The following is a 19013-nucleotide window of genomic DNA, read 5'->3' on the forward strand; positions in this document are numbered from 1 at the left end:
AAGGAAAATCTAAAATCTTGGGTTGGGCAGGGCTTAAAGAAGAAGAAAAGCAGAATGTCACCACGAAATATGTCTCTTAGACATAAAAAATATTTCAAGCTGAAGACAACTGAGAAGCAACAGATGCAAGAAAAGCTCCCTGCTCTCCTCCAACTTGCCTAAAGGCAGGACATAAATTTTCTTTTTTTTTTAATTTATCTTTATTGTTGAAAGTATTACAGATATCCCTCTTCCCCCTCACTGATCCCCTCCCCGCCAGGCCTTCACCACACTGTTGTCTGTGTCCATGGGTTATGCATATATGCATATAAGTTCTGGGATTAATCTCCCCACCCACTCCCCCACCCCCACCTTCCCACTGAGATTCATCAGTCTGTTCCATGCTCCTATGTCTCTGGATCTATTTTGTTCCTCAGTCTCTTTTGTTTATTAGATTACACATATGAGTGAGATCATGTAAAACTGAATCAGGAAAAATCAGAAAACCTGAATAGACCAATAACAACTGATGAAACTGAAGCAGCAATAAAAAAAACTCCCAGCAAACAAAAGCCCTGGTCTGGACGGCTTTACAGGGGAGCTTTCTAATTCTTTAAGTTGTAGGCTTAGATAGTTTATTAAAATTTTTTCTTGCTTTTTGAGGTAGGCCTGTAGTGCTATGAACTTCCCTTAGGACTGCTTTTGCTGTGTCCCATAGATTTTGGGTTGTTGTGTGTTCATTTTCATTTGTTTCCAGGAAGTTTTTTCTTTTTTTCTTGATCTTGTTGGAAACCCATTCATTGTTTAATAACATGTTATTTAGCTTCCAGGTATTTGAATGTTTTTGAGTGTTTTTACTGTAGTTGATTTCTAATTTCATGCCATTGTGATCCGAGATGCTTGATATGATTTCAATCTTCTTGAACTTGTAGAGACTTATTTTGTGTCCTAACATGTGGTCTCCCTTTGAGCATGACCCATGTGCCCTTGAGAGGAATGTATATTCTGCAGCTTTGGGGTGAAATGTTCTGTGAATGTCAATTATTATTATTATTTTTTTTAAATATATATCTTTATTGATTTCAGAGAGAGCGCAGCAGAGGGAGAGAGAGATAGAAACACCAATGATGAGAGAATCATTGGGGATGGAGCCCGCAACCCGGGCATGTGCCCTGACCGGGAATCGAACCTCAATCTCCTGGATCATAGGTCGATGCTCAACCGCTGAGCCACGCCCAGCTGGGCTGTGAATGTCAATTAAATCTATCTGATCTAGGTGCCATTTAGAGTCACTGTTTCTGTGTTGTTTTTTGTCTGGAAGATCTATCCAGTGAAGTCGGTAGGGTGTTAAAGTCCCCAACTATGATTGTATTGCTGTCAATCTCTCCCTTAAAGTCCTTAAGGTTATTATTGATAGGTCCTTATTTATTGCCATTTTAATTCTTTATGCCTATGTTTCTCTCTATATTTTTTCTTCTAATTATAGCAGTCCCTTTAACATTTTCTGCAATGCTAGTTTGATAGTGATAAACTCCTTTAGCCTTTTTTTGTCTGGGAAGCTTTTTATTTCACCATCTATTCTGAATGATAGCCTTGCTGGATAGAGTAGTCTTGGTTTCAGATCCTTGTTTTGCATTACCTTGAATACTTCATGCCATTCCCTTCTGGCCTATAGTTTCTGGTGACAAATCAGCTGACAGCCTTATGGGAGCTCCTTTGTAGGTAACGGATTGCTTTTCTCTTGCTGTCTTTAAGATTCTCTCTTTGCCTTGAATTTTTGGCATTTTAATTATGATGTGTCTGGGTGTGGGCCTCTCTGTGCCTCCTGAACTTGTGTGGCTTTTTCCTTGACCAGGGTAGGGAAGTTTTCTGCCATTATTTCTTCAAATAAATTCTCTATCCCTTGCTTATTCTTTTCCCCTTCTGACACTCCTATAACACAAATATTGTTACATTTCATGCTGTCCCACAGCTCCCTTAGGCTGTCCTGGTTTTTAATTGTTTTTTTTCTTTTTGGATCTCTTTTTGAGTGATTTTTTCTACCCTGTATTATAACTTGCTGATCCGATCCTCAGCTTCCTCTAATCTGCTGTTTATTCCTTCCAATGTATTCTTTATTTCTGCTATGTCATTCTTCATTTCTGACTGGTTATTTTTCATAGTTTCTATATATTTTCTCATGCTGTTGAGCATTCTTACAATCAGTATTCTGAACTCTATATCTGATAGATTGCTTATCTACATTTCATTCAGCTCTTTTTCTGGAGACTCCTCTTATTTTTTCATTTGGGGCTTGTTTTTTTGTCTCCCCATTTTGGCTGCCTCTTTGGGTTTGTTTCTATGTATTAGGTGGATCTGCTAGGACTCTCAGTCTTTTGGAGGATCTCTGGTGCAGGCCAATGTCAGATGCTCTTTGTGACTGGCCTTGAAGTACCCTGTTTGGAGCTATCAACAACCCACAGCTTGTGGTTCCCTTTGCTGGGCTGGCTTCTCATTCCCTCTGCTGGGGCTGGGTACATTTGGGTAAGACCAAGATGCACACCAAAGTCTGCTTTTCCAAGGCCTGGGTCCAGAAACAGATTCTAAGCACAGACTCAAAGCTCCCAGATGTCCACCTCTGCCTGCAGGCTGGTTGATCTTAGTCTCTTAATGAGCCTTAGGCTATAGATCACAGCAAGGTATAAACTCCACAGGGTGAGGCGAGAGGGTTTCCAGTGGGTGGGGCAATTGCTTCTCCCCCAGGCAAAAGCCGCCTGGCTGGCAAAGGTCTGCCTGAGAAAGATGTCCTCTGCAGTATGGGGGAATGACTCAGCACAATAATCCAGATGTCTGCCATCTGAGCTCCATCTCCAGAGCCCAAAACCCTGGGTTCTTCTCACACCGCGCCAGTCCACTCTACCCTCCCTCTGCCAGAGCCCAAGGGGAGTGGCTGCACACAAAACTTTGTATGTTGGCACTTTAAGAGGGTGCCTGCATTTTGTCTCTCCCTGGCAGATAGAAACCCTGCTGCTTTTCACAGCCAGGTGTTTTGTGGGCACCTTTCTCAGTTCTGGTGCTCTGGGCTAGGAAGCCCAGGTCCTCAGTGGGAACCCCACACAGCTGAGATATCCCTCTGGACCTTCAGCTGCTGCCTGTGGGAGCCCAGCCGGCGCTCTTGCGCCTCTGCACATCCTACCAGTCTCTGTGCGGTCTCCACTTTTCCTCCTTGGTTATGAGGGTGCTCTCCAGCTTGTCTTCAATTGCAGTTGATTATTCAGAATGGTTTTTCTGTATTTTAGTTGTAATTCCAGTTTGGTCCTGGGAGAGTGTCAGTGTAGCTTCCACTCTATCTGCCGCCATCTTGAAATCCTCAAGACTTCACTTTTTAACTCACCCTTCCTCACAAGAAAAATGTCTCTAAGCCATAATATCAACAAGTTATTTTATATTTTTAATGACACTTTTCCATTTCTATGCTACTGTTTAGGCCTCACTAAAGCTTCTGAGGTAAGTGGTCCAAAACATAAATTTTCAAAGTTGTCCCTCCTCCCCTCTCTACCAGAAAGATAAAAGTGAATCACTGGAGACAGTCATAGACCCTAACAGCCTGGAGATACACCAGAGGAATCTATATAACAAATTTCAGTAACTAGCCTATACCTACCATTAGTTTCCAATATATTTACCTTCCCACAACTGCCGCACTTGGAAGTCTAAAACTGCTTTCCTTTGTCTTGTCATTTCTCAATAAATTTATTACTCTTTGTGCAAGATGCTATATAAGCCCGAGTTCTAAGCCACCTCTTTGAGTTACTCATTTATCTGAATTTCTCTCATGCATGTATGAGATATGCATGTTAATAAACTTCTGTTTGTTTTTCTCTTGTTAACCTATTTTTTGTTATGGGCCCCAGTCAAGAACTTAGAAGGGTAGAAGGAAAGATTATTTTTCTTCTCCAACAGAGACAAAGCCAAAGAGGTGAGAGAAATTTTTGTTTGTCACCTGTATAGGAAAATTCTTCCTACCTCACCAAAAAGCCTATACCCAGGAGTCACAGGACTGTGGAGATGGGACAATGAAGCAGAAACCCTCGAACCGGCTGTGGCCAAGGTTAAGGCTACTCATAGCATCCTGAGGATATAACTACCCTAGGAGTTCCATCTGGGTCTTTTCCTCTGGGGGTGGCCTGGCAAGCATAGGTTCCAGGGGCAAAGAGTACAAAAACATTTCCTAAAAGGATCCAGCTTCTGGCTACAGAATCAAGTCCAACTGGTGACCAACTGAGTTCAGGAAGCTACTCCTCCTGATCTGACACAAAACTAACCAGCAGAAACCCTGCTCCCACTGCCAGGACAGCAGAGGGCAGTGCTATATCCCTTCCTGCCACACCTCTGAATCATTACATAGTAACCTTGAGATCCTCCTGCTCTGTTCAAGGAAAAGGAAAATCTTTCAGAGGACACCCCCAAAATAATCTGTATCACCTCATACTCACTCAATATCTATGATAACCAGAAAAATAACAGGCTTCCTGTCCTTTGCTGCTTGTTTACAATAAGAGCACCTGCTGGCAGGGAATACAGAATCCTAAATAAAAATGGATACTTTTTTCACCATACTAAATTTCCAGTTGAAACCTACACTGTTGGTTTCACAACACAAAACCACTTGTGACCTCTTCAGTGATGAGAGGGAAGGCAGGGAGACAAGAGATGATAAATTTATCCTTTACAGGAACAGAGGCATCCTCGTTTACCTTTTATAGTGATCACCTCTAGCAAAGAGCATGACAAAGCCACATCCCCACACTTCCATTTTGAGACCCGGGTCACTGCCACAAAAGCCAAGGTATTAGGCCTCAGCCCACTGCAGGTATCTGGACCTTTCCAGTTCAGGAGGCCAGTCAGTAGGGAATGCTGAGGTCAATACCCCTTAGGAGGCACTGTAATTAGCTGCAGTCCAGAGCTGAATGGTAAGGAAAAGAAAAGCTTCTCCCCTTGCAAATCAGAACATTTTTTCCATTTTCCCAATAGGTTGCCAAGTGACTCAGCATTGGCCCGTGTGGGCACTATTATTGATGAGAAATCTTCCGCCTGGGTGATATACTGCATACAACACATGCCCAAAGAACAGTGCCAAGTCATACCAGGAAGAGCAGGAGAATTATTCACCTCCACTTTGAGTGTAGGCAAATCCTGTCTTAATGCAGGGGCTACTTAGTATCAGAGAGACAAAGCCCTAAGATTGTCAGGGAATTTCTTCTAAGATTCAAGGAATTATTAGGCAGAGTCTCTCCTTTCCTGTTGACTATTAAAAGGCAATCAAATCGAGGACAACAGAGAAAAAGGGCAAGAAAAAAAATTATTTTTCAAAAACAACCCCAGAGCAGAATGCTGCACAAAAGCCTTCAGCTCTCTGAATGTTGTTTTTGTGAGTACTACGAGCTCCACCCAGAGGTCATTTCTAGAACTGCATGTTGATTTAATTCAGAGAAAGAAAATCTGCATCTCCTGGGGTCCAGGGCCTGACCTGCCTTTGAGAACTGCTGGAAATTCTTGGACAACATTCCCTCTTTCTTTCCTTTCATTAAAGGAACTGCTATGAACTCTGAAATACAGGATATACTCAGGGAACCGGATGAGATCCAGTAGAACAATTGCCTTTGATATCTGTACTCCTAGCAGGTTGAACTCAGCTCAAAGACAGCCTGGCATGTTCAAAGAATACAACAGGTCCTCAAGTAACGTTATTTCATTCAACATCATTTTGCTATAACATTGGTGAGATGCCGTAGGAACTTAACTCTTGTTTATATCAATTAGCCTATGGTAAAAACTGGTTTCATTATACATTATTTCACTTAAAACTGTAGCATCTATTGATGACATTAATTGGGAATCTACTGTACTTTTAGAAGAAAAACTGAAGACTAGAGAGCAATTCAGGGGGGCAAACAGGAACATGTCTAATATTAAGACAGAATAATCCTCCTTCAAGAACCCATTGGCCACTTGCCTAGAAGGCCTAAAAGTAAAGCATCCACTCCCTTATGCAACTCGGAAGATCTCCCTGAGGCAATCACCAGTCATATTTCCCAAAGAACTGACTGCAATCCCCAGAACATTCCCCTGATACCCATCCATTCACAGCAGGTACACACCCCTCATCACTCCACCCCATCCTCCACGCTGGTGATCCTCAGTTCACGAGGGGTCAGGCTAGGATCAAGAGCTCCCAATGCACTGAGCTGTCAACTACTCAGTGGTAGACACATCCTGTTCCAGATATTACAAGCTAGCCCGACAAATAAATGAAGCCTTCGAAAAAACAACAATATGTTGGTGCTGAAAGTTTCATCTACCATCTGGAAAGTTTCTCATCACAGCCTGCATGCTCCTGCCTTCATCAGCTTGCGCCTTATATGACTTAAGACAGCTTTGACAGATTCTAAAGGTGGAAAAAATCAAACTTGCCCTTTGTCTTTCTCCATCACCCCCAACCCCCGCCATCCAACTCTTTCTTCACTGTAAACACTGAACAGCCTTTTTCCTGTCTTTTGACAAAAATATCTATGGCAATGTTTATCCATCTCAGGAGTATTTAAGCTCTAGAAAATATCCTTGCTAAACTGCTGTATGTTCTCATTTCAACAAGGCTAAGCATTCCCAGAATGCTGCCCTTTTTTTACTGGGCTTTATTTTCTTAGAGCAGACTTAGGTTCACAGCAAAATTGAACAGAAAGTTCAGAGATTTCCCATACATCCTCTGCCCCCACACCTGCATAGCCTCCCCCATTAGCAACATCTGCACCAGAGTGGTACATTTCTTACAATCAAAGAACCTACACTGACACATCATCATCACCCAGAGTCCATAGGTTACATTAGAATTCACAGAATGTTGTACATTCCATGAATTTGGACAAATGTATTATGACATGTATCCACCATTACAGTATCATACAGACTAGTTTCACTGCCATAAAAGTCCTCTCCCTCTGCTTCTTGACCATAAGGCAAAAATATTTGTGCACAGCATGACTCAGTATGACTCTAAGTAGTATTCCTTGGGCCTGCCTAGTGATAAGACTCACCAGGGAGACTGGTTATCACAAATGTTCGAACTACACCCCCAATTCACCAAATCGGACCTTGTTGGGGAGGGGTCCGGAAAGCTACAGAGCGTCCAGACACCCCAGGTTATTGCTATCATCAGGAAAGTCTCAAAAATACATCTCTAAAGAAAAGATGCTGCTAATTTCAGAGTCTTCCAGATGCACAGCAGCATCTGTTAAGAATGTAGCAGGTGTTCCCTACCCACTTGAGATCCAACTCCATCAGAATACCTAGAATTCAAGATGGGTCCCATTCTTTATTTTCAACAGCATGGCTGCTAATACTTTTCTCTTTTTCCCTTATCTTGTTACACAGTACCAGAAATTTTTACAAGGCATAGCAAGTGTCACTTCCATTAGGAAATATTTTTCTATTCCTACACAATGGTCTACCACTGGTCTGCAGTTTACATGCATGCTAGTTGGATCATTTGTGCAAAATGATGGGTTAGAAAGTAAATCTGATAGGTTACAGGAAATGATTTGCCTAAGGACATTTGCACACATCATGCACAGAACAGAAGGACACACAGCCAATATGGATTTTTCTCCTTTGTGCCTTGAGGGCTCTTCTGCCAGCTGCTCCCCAAGGCTCCCCACTGCTCTGCATTCTGCCATAGCCAATGATGGTTTATGGCAAAAATTCGCTGGGCAGCAAGCCATGTGTCTCTTACAGACAGCAATTAGGAGAGAAGGAAAGGCTGAATTACAAGGTGTTTAAAATGTAGTTCAAAAAAGAAAAAGTCATCTTATTTTCTCTTACCTGCTAGTGATGAAATCTATGTATCCATCCCAAAACAGACACCTAACTTTGGGGTCATTCAGAGTCAAGAGCTCAGTCAATATAAAAATCAAGTACACGATGTTGAGCATGAAAATCCATTAAACCTAAAGTCAGGGTTGGGTTTTTGTATGTGTGTGTGTTTTTTCCTTCATAAAAAAGGAATCCTTACCTTTTCTTTGGCTTTCTTTTTGGTTCCTGCATCCATCCACTCATTTTCTTTCTCCAACATGTCAATAAAGGCCCAGCGAACACCCTCAATCAATTCCTCCATCTACAAAAAAACAAATAAATAAATACCCAAAGAGGCAGGTCAAAAATCAAGAAGCTTCAAACAAGGTTTTTTAGGCCATGAGAAATAGTTCAATGCTAAATATGGTGGGAAACAGGCTCCTTTCAGCTTGACTCCATGCTCTGGCAACATTACTTTTCCTAAGAAAAAGCTTTTTTCCTCCTACCACTAGAAGACAATTAACCATTTCTTTCCATGAGAACAATTATAAGCCCATTCTTATTAAGGTAGCAGCTGATTTCAATAGTCTAATAAGGATTTGAGAGAGAGAAGCAAAGGCATCAGCTGTATATTTCAGACAGGTATTGCAGAATAAAGTGAGTGAACAGTTGAAAGAAATATTGTTAACAAAGAAACAGGCAGGGAGAACTAGCATCCCAAAGTACACACCTCCGATATAAATCACACTTATGTCAGGACTCCAGTTCTTTCCAAATCTAGTGCCAGTGGTAAAACCAAATGCTTGGCTCTTCTCTGTCGTCTTCCTACTCTCCTCTCTACTCCCTTGGAGTTCAGAAAAGTCTTATGTTATTTCAAATCTCAAATGGTAGGTCTAAGGGGGGGGTGCGCTACTGAAAGGCTATCTTCTGAAAGACCTGTCCCAAAGTGTTTCAACAGTGAGACCACATCCATGTTCCTAATGTGTTTGCCCTGGCTTTTCTTCCAGAGTGTGTTTGTGCATCAGCAGAGAGGACTGGGGGAGGGAGATGCTAATACTTAACTTCAGAGGCCCACACGGAACGGTCTGGTGAGGCCCTGCCTGTTTATGGATGCAACCCTCTCAAAATTCCATTCTCCTGCACAGATGCTTCACTTTTCTTAATGGGAGACTCAAGAAAGAATAAATACTGGGTTTAGCACCAGAATTAAGTTTTTCATTTGAGATTATGGGATTGTAAATCTATTTTTAGAATTAATTCTATACAGGAAAAAGTTTAGATGTTCCCTTGGTTCTATAATGAATTGTTAGTACAAAGCTGAAAATAATTTTTTTTCTGTTTAATAAGTTTTCAGCTATGTTTTCAGTTCAATAACAGTTGTAAGGGAACCAGAGCTATAAATCAGTAGGCTGGGTTCCATCGTATGTAAATAAGAACAAACAGCAGATGGAAAAGGGTGGGGGGAACTTCACAGAGATTTCTTCCCAACTTAGTAAAAACATTAAAAGAAGAGAAATCTCAACTTGGGAATGGGGCACGATAAAAACATGAAATGACAGGAGATTCTTTAAAATTATTAAGTCACTGGTTCTCAATCTTATCTGCACACTGGGATCTTCGGGGGTAGCTTTAAACAATCCTGAGGCCTCTATGCATCAGGATGCTGATGGCACTGGTCTGGGTGCACCCTGGGTGCCAGGAGTTTTAAAAGCTCCTAGGTGACTGTGCAGACAGGGTGGAGACCCACTTTCTAGGGGAAGCCACCTATTTTACAGATAAGAAAATAAAAGTCAAGAGAGTCCATAATCTGTTCCAGCTCTTACAGCGAGGGAGGGTCAGAGCCAGGGCCCCAACACAGTGCTAAATGACAGTCATGAGCTCAGAACTCATAGGAACAACAGAGGTGTCCCTAATAAATCAGAGGAAAATGCTAGGGAAGTAGAAAGGAACCAACAGAGAGATGCAGAAATAAACATTACAAAGAGAAAACCCATACAAGGAGGGTGTTAAAATGACAAGGAAATCTCCAGGGACTAGATCTTGCCTGTGCAGCCACCAGCACCCCTAAGTCTTTATGACGTCATCATGCAGCAACGCACATCATTCAGTCCATCACCTTGACATAAAAAGAGAAACAATATCTTCCCAAACTAGAGAGAGGCAATCAGGGTGGAAAGAATTGGGTGGGCTGATTTGAGAGGGATTCAGTGACCAAATCAATGAAACTGGGTGATTAATTCGTATGTGGAGAGGTGAGGAAAGTAGGAGAGTCAGATTAATTCCCAAGCTTCACATAAGGCAACTAGGTGGATCATCCTGCCATTTTCTGAAACTGGGAATGTTCAAAAAGAAAGGGCTGGGGACAGAAGCCAGACATCAGTGGGATGAAGAGGGCATGGGAAGTGAAGACAGCATGCCTGGAGAGAAAGCCAATACAGACTAGAAGTGGATGTAGGGTTAAGAGAGGGGGTCTGAGGGTTTCTGGTTTGGGTTGTGTGCATATGTTTTTTGCTGCTGCTACTGCTGCTGTTGCGGTTGTGACCATGTGAGAGATGTTTAAATGGCAATGGAAACTCAACAGTAAGAAAACAACCAACCTGATTTAAAAATGGGCCAAAGACACCTCACCAAAGGAGACATACAGATGGGGAAATAAGCCTGTGAAAAGATGCTCCACATCATATGCCATCAGGTAAATGCAAACTAAAACAACGAGATGCCACAACACACCTATTAAAATGGCAAAAATCTACAACACTGACAACACCAAATGCTGGTCAGAATCAAGCAACAAAACTCTCAGTCATGGGTGCAAATGGTACATCCACTTTGGAAGACCGTTTGACAATTTTTTACAAAACTAAGCAAACTCTTACTATATCATCCAGCAATTATGTTCCTTGGTATTTACCCAAAGGAATTGAAAACTTCTATCCACACAAAAACCTGCATGTGGATGCTTATAGCAACTTTATTCATAATTACCAAAATTTAGAAATAACCAAGATGTCCCTCAGTAGGTACTGAATGATAAACTATGGTACATCCACACACTGGAATATTATTCAGTACTAAAAGTAAATGAGTGCCCTGGCTGAGTGGCTCAGTTGGTTGGAGTGTTGTTCCCTACAACAAAAGGTTGGTGGCTTTGATTCCCGGTCAGGGCACATACCCAAGTTGCAGGTTCAATCCCCGGTTGGGACGAGTACAGGAGGCAACTAATCAATGTTTCATCTCACATCAATGTTTATCTCTCTCTCTCTCCCCCCTTCCTCCCTCCCTCTCTCTATAAATCAATAAAAACATATCATCAAGTGAGGATTAAAATTTTTTTTAAATAAATAAAAATAAATGAACTATCACATCATAAGAAAACATGAAAGAACCATAAATGCCTATTACTAAGTAAAAGAAGCCAATCTTAAGAGGCTACAAATTGTATGTTCCCAACCATGTGACATTATGGAAAAGACAAAACTATAGAGACAATAGAAAAATCAGTGGTTCCCATGGTTGGGGGTGAGGGGAAAAGATAAATAGGCACAGCACAGAGCATTTTAAGGCAGTAAAAACACTCTTGTTTGATATTATAATGATGGATATATGTCATTATACTTTTGTCCAAACCCATATAATGTACAACACCAAGAGTGAGTCCTAAGGTAAACTATGGCCTTTGGATGATTATGATGTGTCAATGTAGGCTCATCTTTGGTAAACAAATGCACCTCTGTTGAGTGATATTGATAATGGTGGAGACTGCGCATGTGTGGGGTGAGTGGGTATATGAGAAATGTCTGTACATTCCTCTCAATTTTGTTGTAAATCTAAAACGCTCTAAAAAAATGTCTTCTTAAAAATAGGGGGGGAAAAGACACTGATGGAAAGGATCCAGTGAGGAGGAAAATGTTGAAAATACAGGAGTGAAAAAAGACGTGAATAAACCATGAGAGGGCAAAAGGGGATGGTATCCAAAGAATACAGATGGCCCTTGAACAACACAGGTTTGAACTGCAGGAGGTCCACTTATATGTGGATTTTTAAATGCCATTCCTGGGCATTATAATGACTATCAATTAACTGTTATTTTAAGCATTTTTGTACAGGTTTTCAAAGCTCTCTGTCTGTACACTGCTGACTGGCATGCCAAACGGAAATAAAAAGGCAAAAAGATTTCAGCCTATGGCCAGGATGAAGAATGACAAATAGCTGACTCATATGCAGCTCCCTTCTTCCTCTCCCTTCCAGCCCCTCTGCCCTCCTCCCACCAACTGTGTCTTCCCTAAATCCATGCTTTGCTAACTCAGTATCTTCGTGGCCCTTTTACAGCCGTCAAAACCCAAGTAGTAATCACTTCCCTCTGCTTTTCCATGACCCTCAGTTGGCCTCTGCCCTGGTCCTCTCAGGCACCACCACTCTTCATCCCAGGCCCCACCACAGGTTCTCAATTTTTTCTTTTTGCAGACTTTACAGACTTATTATAGAACATTTCAGTGAAATGGTGCTGAACTACCCCAGCAGACTTCAAGAGAAAGAAAAATCTTTCAAGGTGATTAATGTCATTAGTTGGCATGTCAATGCAAATAAGAAAAATAATGATTTTAGCATACTGGAACTATGAAGATAATAAGTCACTGAACACTTATGGTTTTTATCTTTAGACTACTCTACAGCATCACATAATAATATCACCTTCAGTCAAGTCATGTTCCCCAAGGCAGCAAAAGCCTGCTATAATTTTAAACTACATAAAAAGAGAGAAACTGTATTTCTTCATCAAACCTTGACCTAATGCCCCAACCAGATAACACATAACATTAATAGAAATTACGTAAAGTGGAAGTCACAGGGCGAAGTTATCCATAGAAAATATTTATTTAGAGTCAAAAGTCAAAATATAACATACAAAAATTAACTCAAGTATTATGATAAAATCAACCACATTCATGATAAGGGCCCTCCAGGCAAATTTGTTAACCATCTATTTAGTTTAGATTTTATGGATCTACATTGTGAAAATACAGTTCATTTGATTTGTCTATGAGCAGCTGTTAGCTCTTTACCTCAGTCAGTGTTATTTAAAAGTTGGTTCCCCTTCTCACTGTTTGCGCCCCAGGACTTTGCCCATAGTAATCTACATCAGGCACCAGGCACTGGTGAATCACACGTGCATGTGCATGCACCTGTGATGCTTCCAGGACAGGTTATTTTGTAATGAGATTCTCCTATCTTAGTAAACTACAAACTGTGACACCTGTTGTCTCTCTTTTGACCTCTCCTTACCCTTTCTCCCATCACATGGACATAGAAACTTTGTGTTTTTATAAAGGGTTAAGATGTTTCGATTAATGCATTTGAAGGGACATATGCCAATACAGGCATATCTTGTTTTATTGAGTTTCATTTTATTGTGCTTCACAGTCATGGCATTTTCATCAACATCACGCAGGACACGCCACTAGCAAAAAAGACTGCTACTTACTGAAGGCTCAGGTGACTATTAGCATTTTCAGCAATAAAGTATTTTTAATTAAGGTATAAAACGTTTTTTAGACATGATACTACTTCATACTTAACAGACTACAGTCCAGTCTCTGGCAATAAAGACATTCTACATGGCCAAATCAGATCCTACCTCATAGGCATGAATCCTAAACACTTAAACCTACACTTTCAGTGCCTTCTCTGAGTTCCCGTTAGGCTTACAATCAGAATATAGATGTGTGTTTAATTGCCATTTATATTTATTTGGTGTGCCCAACAAGATCTGTAAGCTTTGAGAACAGGAATCATGATTTAGATCAAATGAGATCATAGATATATAAGCAAACTATAAAGTGTTGAAGGGGATCAAAATTTGCAACCCAAATTATGCCTCTTTGGCATAAAGATTATCTTGAGCTGGTTGTTTTTAAGAACCAGCAGACGTGGGAGAACCTCTGAAAACCTAAGTAGAAGTTACCCTTTGTAAGAGACATGGACATTTATAAGGGAATCTCCATTTGTCAGGGTGTCTCCCCATCTGTACCAGGAAGAGGAAGTGACTCTAAATCTCTAGAAACAAGATCTTATCACTGGAGAAGGCAAAGATGTAAATCTACATAACAACCGTACCATGCTTTCCCTAGTCACCTCCCATAACTGGCTTCCTACCCCTTTCAATATCTTTTGTCTTTAGCTGGGGATGGTATTTAAGGTGGTGGCTGGGGCCATTTAAAGGAATTGCTCAGTTTTCCTGGGTCTCTCCCATGTACACAGGAGGCATCCATTTTATTAAATTTCTACTTGTTTTTCTTCTGTTAATCTATCTTTTAAGTACAGAAGGGTCTCAACCAGGAATCTTAAAAGGTAGAGGGAAAATTAATTCTTCCTTCCCTACAATGGTCTGTAAACTCAAAGTTGTTAGTTTTACAATGTCATGTCTCACATATTTTTCACATGATACAATTTCATCTCTCACATAATACATATAGCAGATGCTCAATAAATACAAGTTGACTTATGGTTTTCAAAACCTCCAGTGGGTGTTTAGCAAAGAAGTGACATTGAATCAAATATTGTTTACATATGCTAAGGTACAACAGTTATCCCAGCAATTATTCCAAATATAAACTTTAGTGGAAATCAACTGACTCAGTAAGTGAGCACAGGCCATTCTGAGCTTGATGATCCCAGCAAGGTACAGGACAGATGGCTAAGAATCGTTCAAATACATATTAATGAATCTGGTAGAAATGATTATAGGTTGATAGTGTCACCATTGTAATTAGCTAGTTATTAATATTAATAATAGGAAAGAAGCAAAGGGGAGGCCAGACATTACAAGCATGGCCATCTGGGCAGCTTCACCAGGAAGCCGCAATTTCATACTCCCCAGGGAACCACCGGTCCGTTCCCTGCAGATCACTGGGGGAAGCAGTCCAACAAAGGGGGAGATGGGCTCGTGTGCAGTAAAGTCAGGGTAATGCAGGGAAAGTGCCTGCTTGTCGGTCTAACCTGAGAACAAAGATAACTGGCCAGAGGGAGTGGAGCCACTGCAAGCCCACTAAAATTTGGGAACACACAGTCCCTGACAAAAGAATTCTCCCTCTCTTGTTTCTCTCTTGTTCCTCTGGCTTTGTTCCTGCTTCTTTGCACTCACCTGTGCTCCCTCCAGAGCCATGTGGCCCTAGAAGCCACATGGCCAACAGCCATGCAGACCCCACATGCAATGGATTGCAGCTGGGAACACAAGCTAAACTAGCCAGATGCTGGACTGGACTGTGCAAATATGGAGTGGAAACTCTGGACACTGGCTTTAATCCTAGCCCTGCTGAAGAGAAAACGGGACTTTTTCCTTGGTGGGACAGAGGGAGATGGGACCTTGGGAACTCCGGGGTTTAATTCCATTGAAATAAACTTTCCATGATACCTCATCCTCCCATGGGGGCCTCCAGAAAATCTTTTCCTCGTGGCACCCCAAGAAGTCCACTTCCACTGACAACCAGTGGGGACACGGAGGTCACTCCACTGATAAAAACTGAGTTCTTAAAAAAGACGAAAAAGAAAAATCTTCAAGGTTGAGTATGTGCATTAATCTTAAAATAATGTAATTTTAATGAAATTCTTAAATAAAAGACAATGTTGAATAGATTTTCCTCTTTAATAATTTAGAAATTATAAGTAATATCTTAATAAAACCTAACATTAAAAATTCTCTAGTATCCCCATTGTCTAGATCAAGGCAATGTTCCTTAAGTTATAACCACTTGATTAGTAAATGTGAAAAATGAAAATCATTATCATTAACTTATGCGGTTGGCCCTGAAGAAATAGGCTGCAATCCAAGGGAAGTCCCTAAAAGTTTTCTTTCTGGAAATTTACTAGAAATACAGACATTAAATAAAGCAATGAACCAATAAATATTAAATATTCATTGACTCACTATTTATATTGTTTATTTAAATGAGTTTGAATTGGTTCCTGATAAAGATATAATAATGGCACTAAAATAAGAAGTAAAGAAGAGACCCATACTGAGGTGGGAGACGAGGTAAAGCCAGAAAACTAAGGATAGTTAGAAAATGCTGAGGTTTCTGGCAGCCATGGGAGCTAATAAAACAGATCATACCATTTTGTCAGGATTAACAAAGTTGCATAGGTAGTTTGCAAAAGAAAAATCACGTTGGCAAAAGAAAAAAATAATCAAGTAGCAGGTTAGTTTGGTGGTACAGAAGTTTAACATGTCCTTTTATCAAAAAGCCTGAGACTGGGGTAGAGGAAATAAGGAATAAAATCCTATTTACTGGATATGAACAGATAGATTGTGTTCTAATTTTGTAACTCATCTTTTCCTGTTTCCCACTTTCCATATCTGAGAGGTAATGGAACAAAAACCAGGATAATATTTAGAAGTCAACCAGTCTCATAATGATCTAGCCTTTGATTGTGGGTAAACTCCCCTCTCTCCCAGCAAAATAATTCTGCCTGGTCACTTCCAAAATTCAGCTCTGTTGGAGGGCTTAAATACTTTCTTTCAGTAAATGAATTTCTACCACAGGGTCTTCACAGTCCATAGATCTGTCCAGATATGCTTGACAAGACTATAGCCAATAATATATGGCAAAGGCAACAGTGTCCAATGTTATCCAGAGATGTAGACAACAAACAAGAAAGGTGGACCAAATGTGTTGTCACTGTGGCAGCACAGTCAGGGACAAGGTCAAGAGTAGTATCCACACTTATTTCGAGATAATTCCAATAAGATTTCTAAACTATTTGTTGTGCTGGATGTCATTTTATCACAGGTTGCTTAAAAAGAGCTGTCAGAATGGGGGTCTGATGACATTCTTGTAACAAGATTTAGTCTGTAGAGAGTTGTGAAACCTGGATCTGTTATAGATAATACATTTGGCTGCTTGGGCAGTTTCATGAGACTCTCCTATGAGCCAGATTGAGCACTAAATGATAGGGCAGGTTCTGGAATGTGGCCAGGGCACTAGCATTAAAAGGATCTTTACCCCAACTGAAAGGTACTACACTGGGTATGTATGGAGGACTAGGAACAGCAAAACCCCCAGGTACCTTCCTCACTCTCATTCTTTCTAAGAGAAATTAGAAAGAGAAGATCTCAGTTTAGGAGAGTTGCCACAGTTCATGCCAGGACTTTGATGATATGAATTTTCTCCTTATGATTAATCTTAGGCATGACACACAGTAATAATACTGTGAGTGTCACTACCACTCACTGGGCACTTACTATGCACCAGGTATTGTGCAAAGCCTTCTGCATAGATTATGTCACTCGGTCCTCACCACAAACCAATGAGGTAGGTACAGTAGCCCCCCTTATCTATGGTTTTCCTTTCTGTGGTTTCAGTTACCTGTGGTCAACCACAGTCCAAAAATATTAAATTAAAAATTCCATAAATAAACATGCCATCCCACCCAGGATGTGAATCATCCCTTTGTCCAGCGGATCCACACTATATATGCTTCCCACCTGTTAGTCACTTAGTAGTTGTCTTTGGTTATCAGATCAGTGGTCAGAGAGGGAGAAAGAGAGAGAGAGAGAGAGAGAGAGAGAACATTCACATAACTTTCATTACAGTATATTGTTATAACTGTTCTATTTTATTATTATTGCTGTTAATCTCTTACCATGACTAATTTATAAATTAAATTTTACCATAGGTATGTATGTACAGGCTTACCTCATTTTATCACACTTTTGTTTCATTGCACTTCACAGATCCTGCCCTTTTTATAAATTGAAGGCAAGACCCTTCACCAGCAAAAAGATTATGACTCACTTTACTGTGGTGGTCTGGAACTGAACCCACAATATCTCCAAGGTATGCCTTTATAGGAAAAACCATAGTATATATAGGGTTCAGTACTATCCATGGTTTCAAGCACCCACTGGGGGTCTTGAGCCCTATCCCCCACAAATAAGGGGAGACTACTGTACTTTTGTATAGCTATCTGTCATTCACTGCAATGAAGGTTTAAATTCTTTTTTTTTTTTTTTAATATATCTTTATTGATTTCAGAGAGAGGAAGGGAGAGGGAGAGAGAAAGATAGAAACATCAATGATGAGAGTCATCGATTGGCTGCAGCCCGCAACACGGGCATGTGCCCTGACCGGGAATCGAACCCTGATCGCCTGGATTCTAGGTTGATGCTCAACCGCTGAGCCGTGCCCGGCTGGGCGAAGGTTTAAATTCTATACCCTTTCCTTTATCTATACCTTTGCTGTGCAGCTTTGGAATTCCTTTCACTAAAAATGCAGAGTCTGTTTCCCTACTCTGATCAATCTGGACTGGCCTTGTGGCTTGCTTTAGTCAACAGAATACAGACATGATATTATGCCAATCCTGAGCCTGGGTCTCAAGAGGCCTTAGTTTTCTGCTTGCTCACTTGCACCTTTGCCATCGCTCTAAGGACATGCCCAGGCTAGCCAGGCTGAAGGAAGTAAAACACCTGGAGCAGAGCTGAGTCATCCAGATCATCTCTGCTGAAGCCAACCTAGATTAGCCAACCCCCCAAACATTCAAGAAGCCCTCCAAATAACCAGAGTTGCCCTTGCAAATCCAACTGACTCCAGGTGTATCAGCAATAATTGCTTATTGGTGAAGCCCACTGAGGTTTTGTGATTGATTATTATGCAGCATTATTTTTGCAGCAGAAATTTGTGGACCATTTATTCAGGAACACAGAAATTAATTAACAGGCCCAAATTTATATGAGTAGAGCTAGGATATGAGATGCTAATGCAACTTTGCAGAAAACTGGATGTAATTTCTATATAAAGCCAATATCTTATAACTATATTAAAAAGCCCTTTGAAACGCAAATCATTTTGGCTGGCCTTAATTTAGACAGGTCTTCAGCAAAGACCCAGAGAACCTGATCTTGACATTGTAGTTGATACCACTGACTAGAAAAACAGTAACAGGGATACTTAGAAGTCAGAGAGAATATCCTTTCTTTGCATGACTTGTGTAGAATGGCTATATTAAAATCAATCCTCCTGAGTAGCAGTAGCTGCAAGGAACGAAGAACCCCTCCATATCAGGGCATTGCTATAATACATGACACTGACTTTCATGTGACTTCTGCCACCAACGTTAGAGTTACATCTCATTTACTCAACCACTGAGAGAAATGGTAAGCGGGGGAATTGGAGAACTTGAATATTAATGGCAGTACATCAATTCAATTATCT

The 19013-nt window shown here is 40.8% G+C and overlaps 1 protein-coding gene across 1 annotated transcript in view; it reads right to left on the reverse strand.

Annotated features, from left to right (window-relative positions):
* The window catches only part of PHEX (phosphate regulating endopeptidase X-linked), a 172222-nt gene that overhangs the window by 81265 nt on the left and 71944 nt on the right, over nucleotides 1-19013 (reverse strand). The window contains exon 12 of the mRNA XM_087829324.1: nucleotides 8027-8128. Within this exon, the coding sequence (XP_087685450.1) occupies nucleotides 8027-8128 (102 nt within the window). The remainder of the gene's footprint in view (nucleotides 1-8026; nucleotides 8129-19013) is intronic.

Source organism: Miniopterus natalensis, chromosome X (assembly GCF_054644295.1).
Source record: "Miniopterus natalensis isolate mMinNat1 chromosome X, mMinNat1.hap1, whole genome shotgun sequence".
NCBI lineage: Eukaryota > Metazoa > Chordata > Mammalia > Chiroptera > Miniopteridae > Miniopterus > Miniopterus natalensis.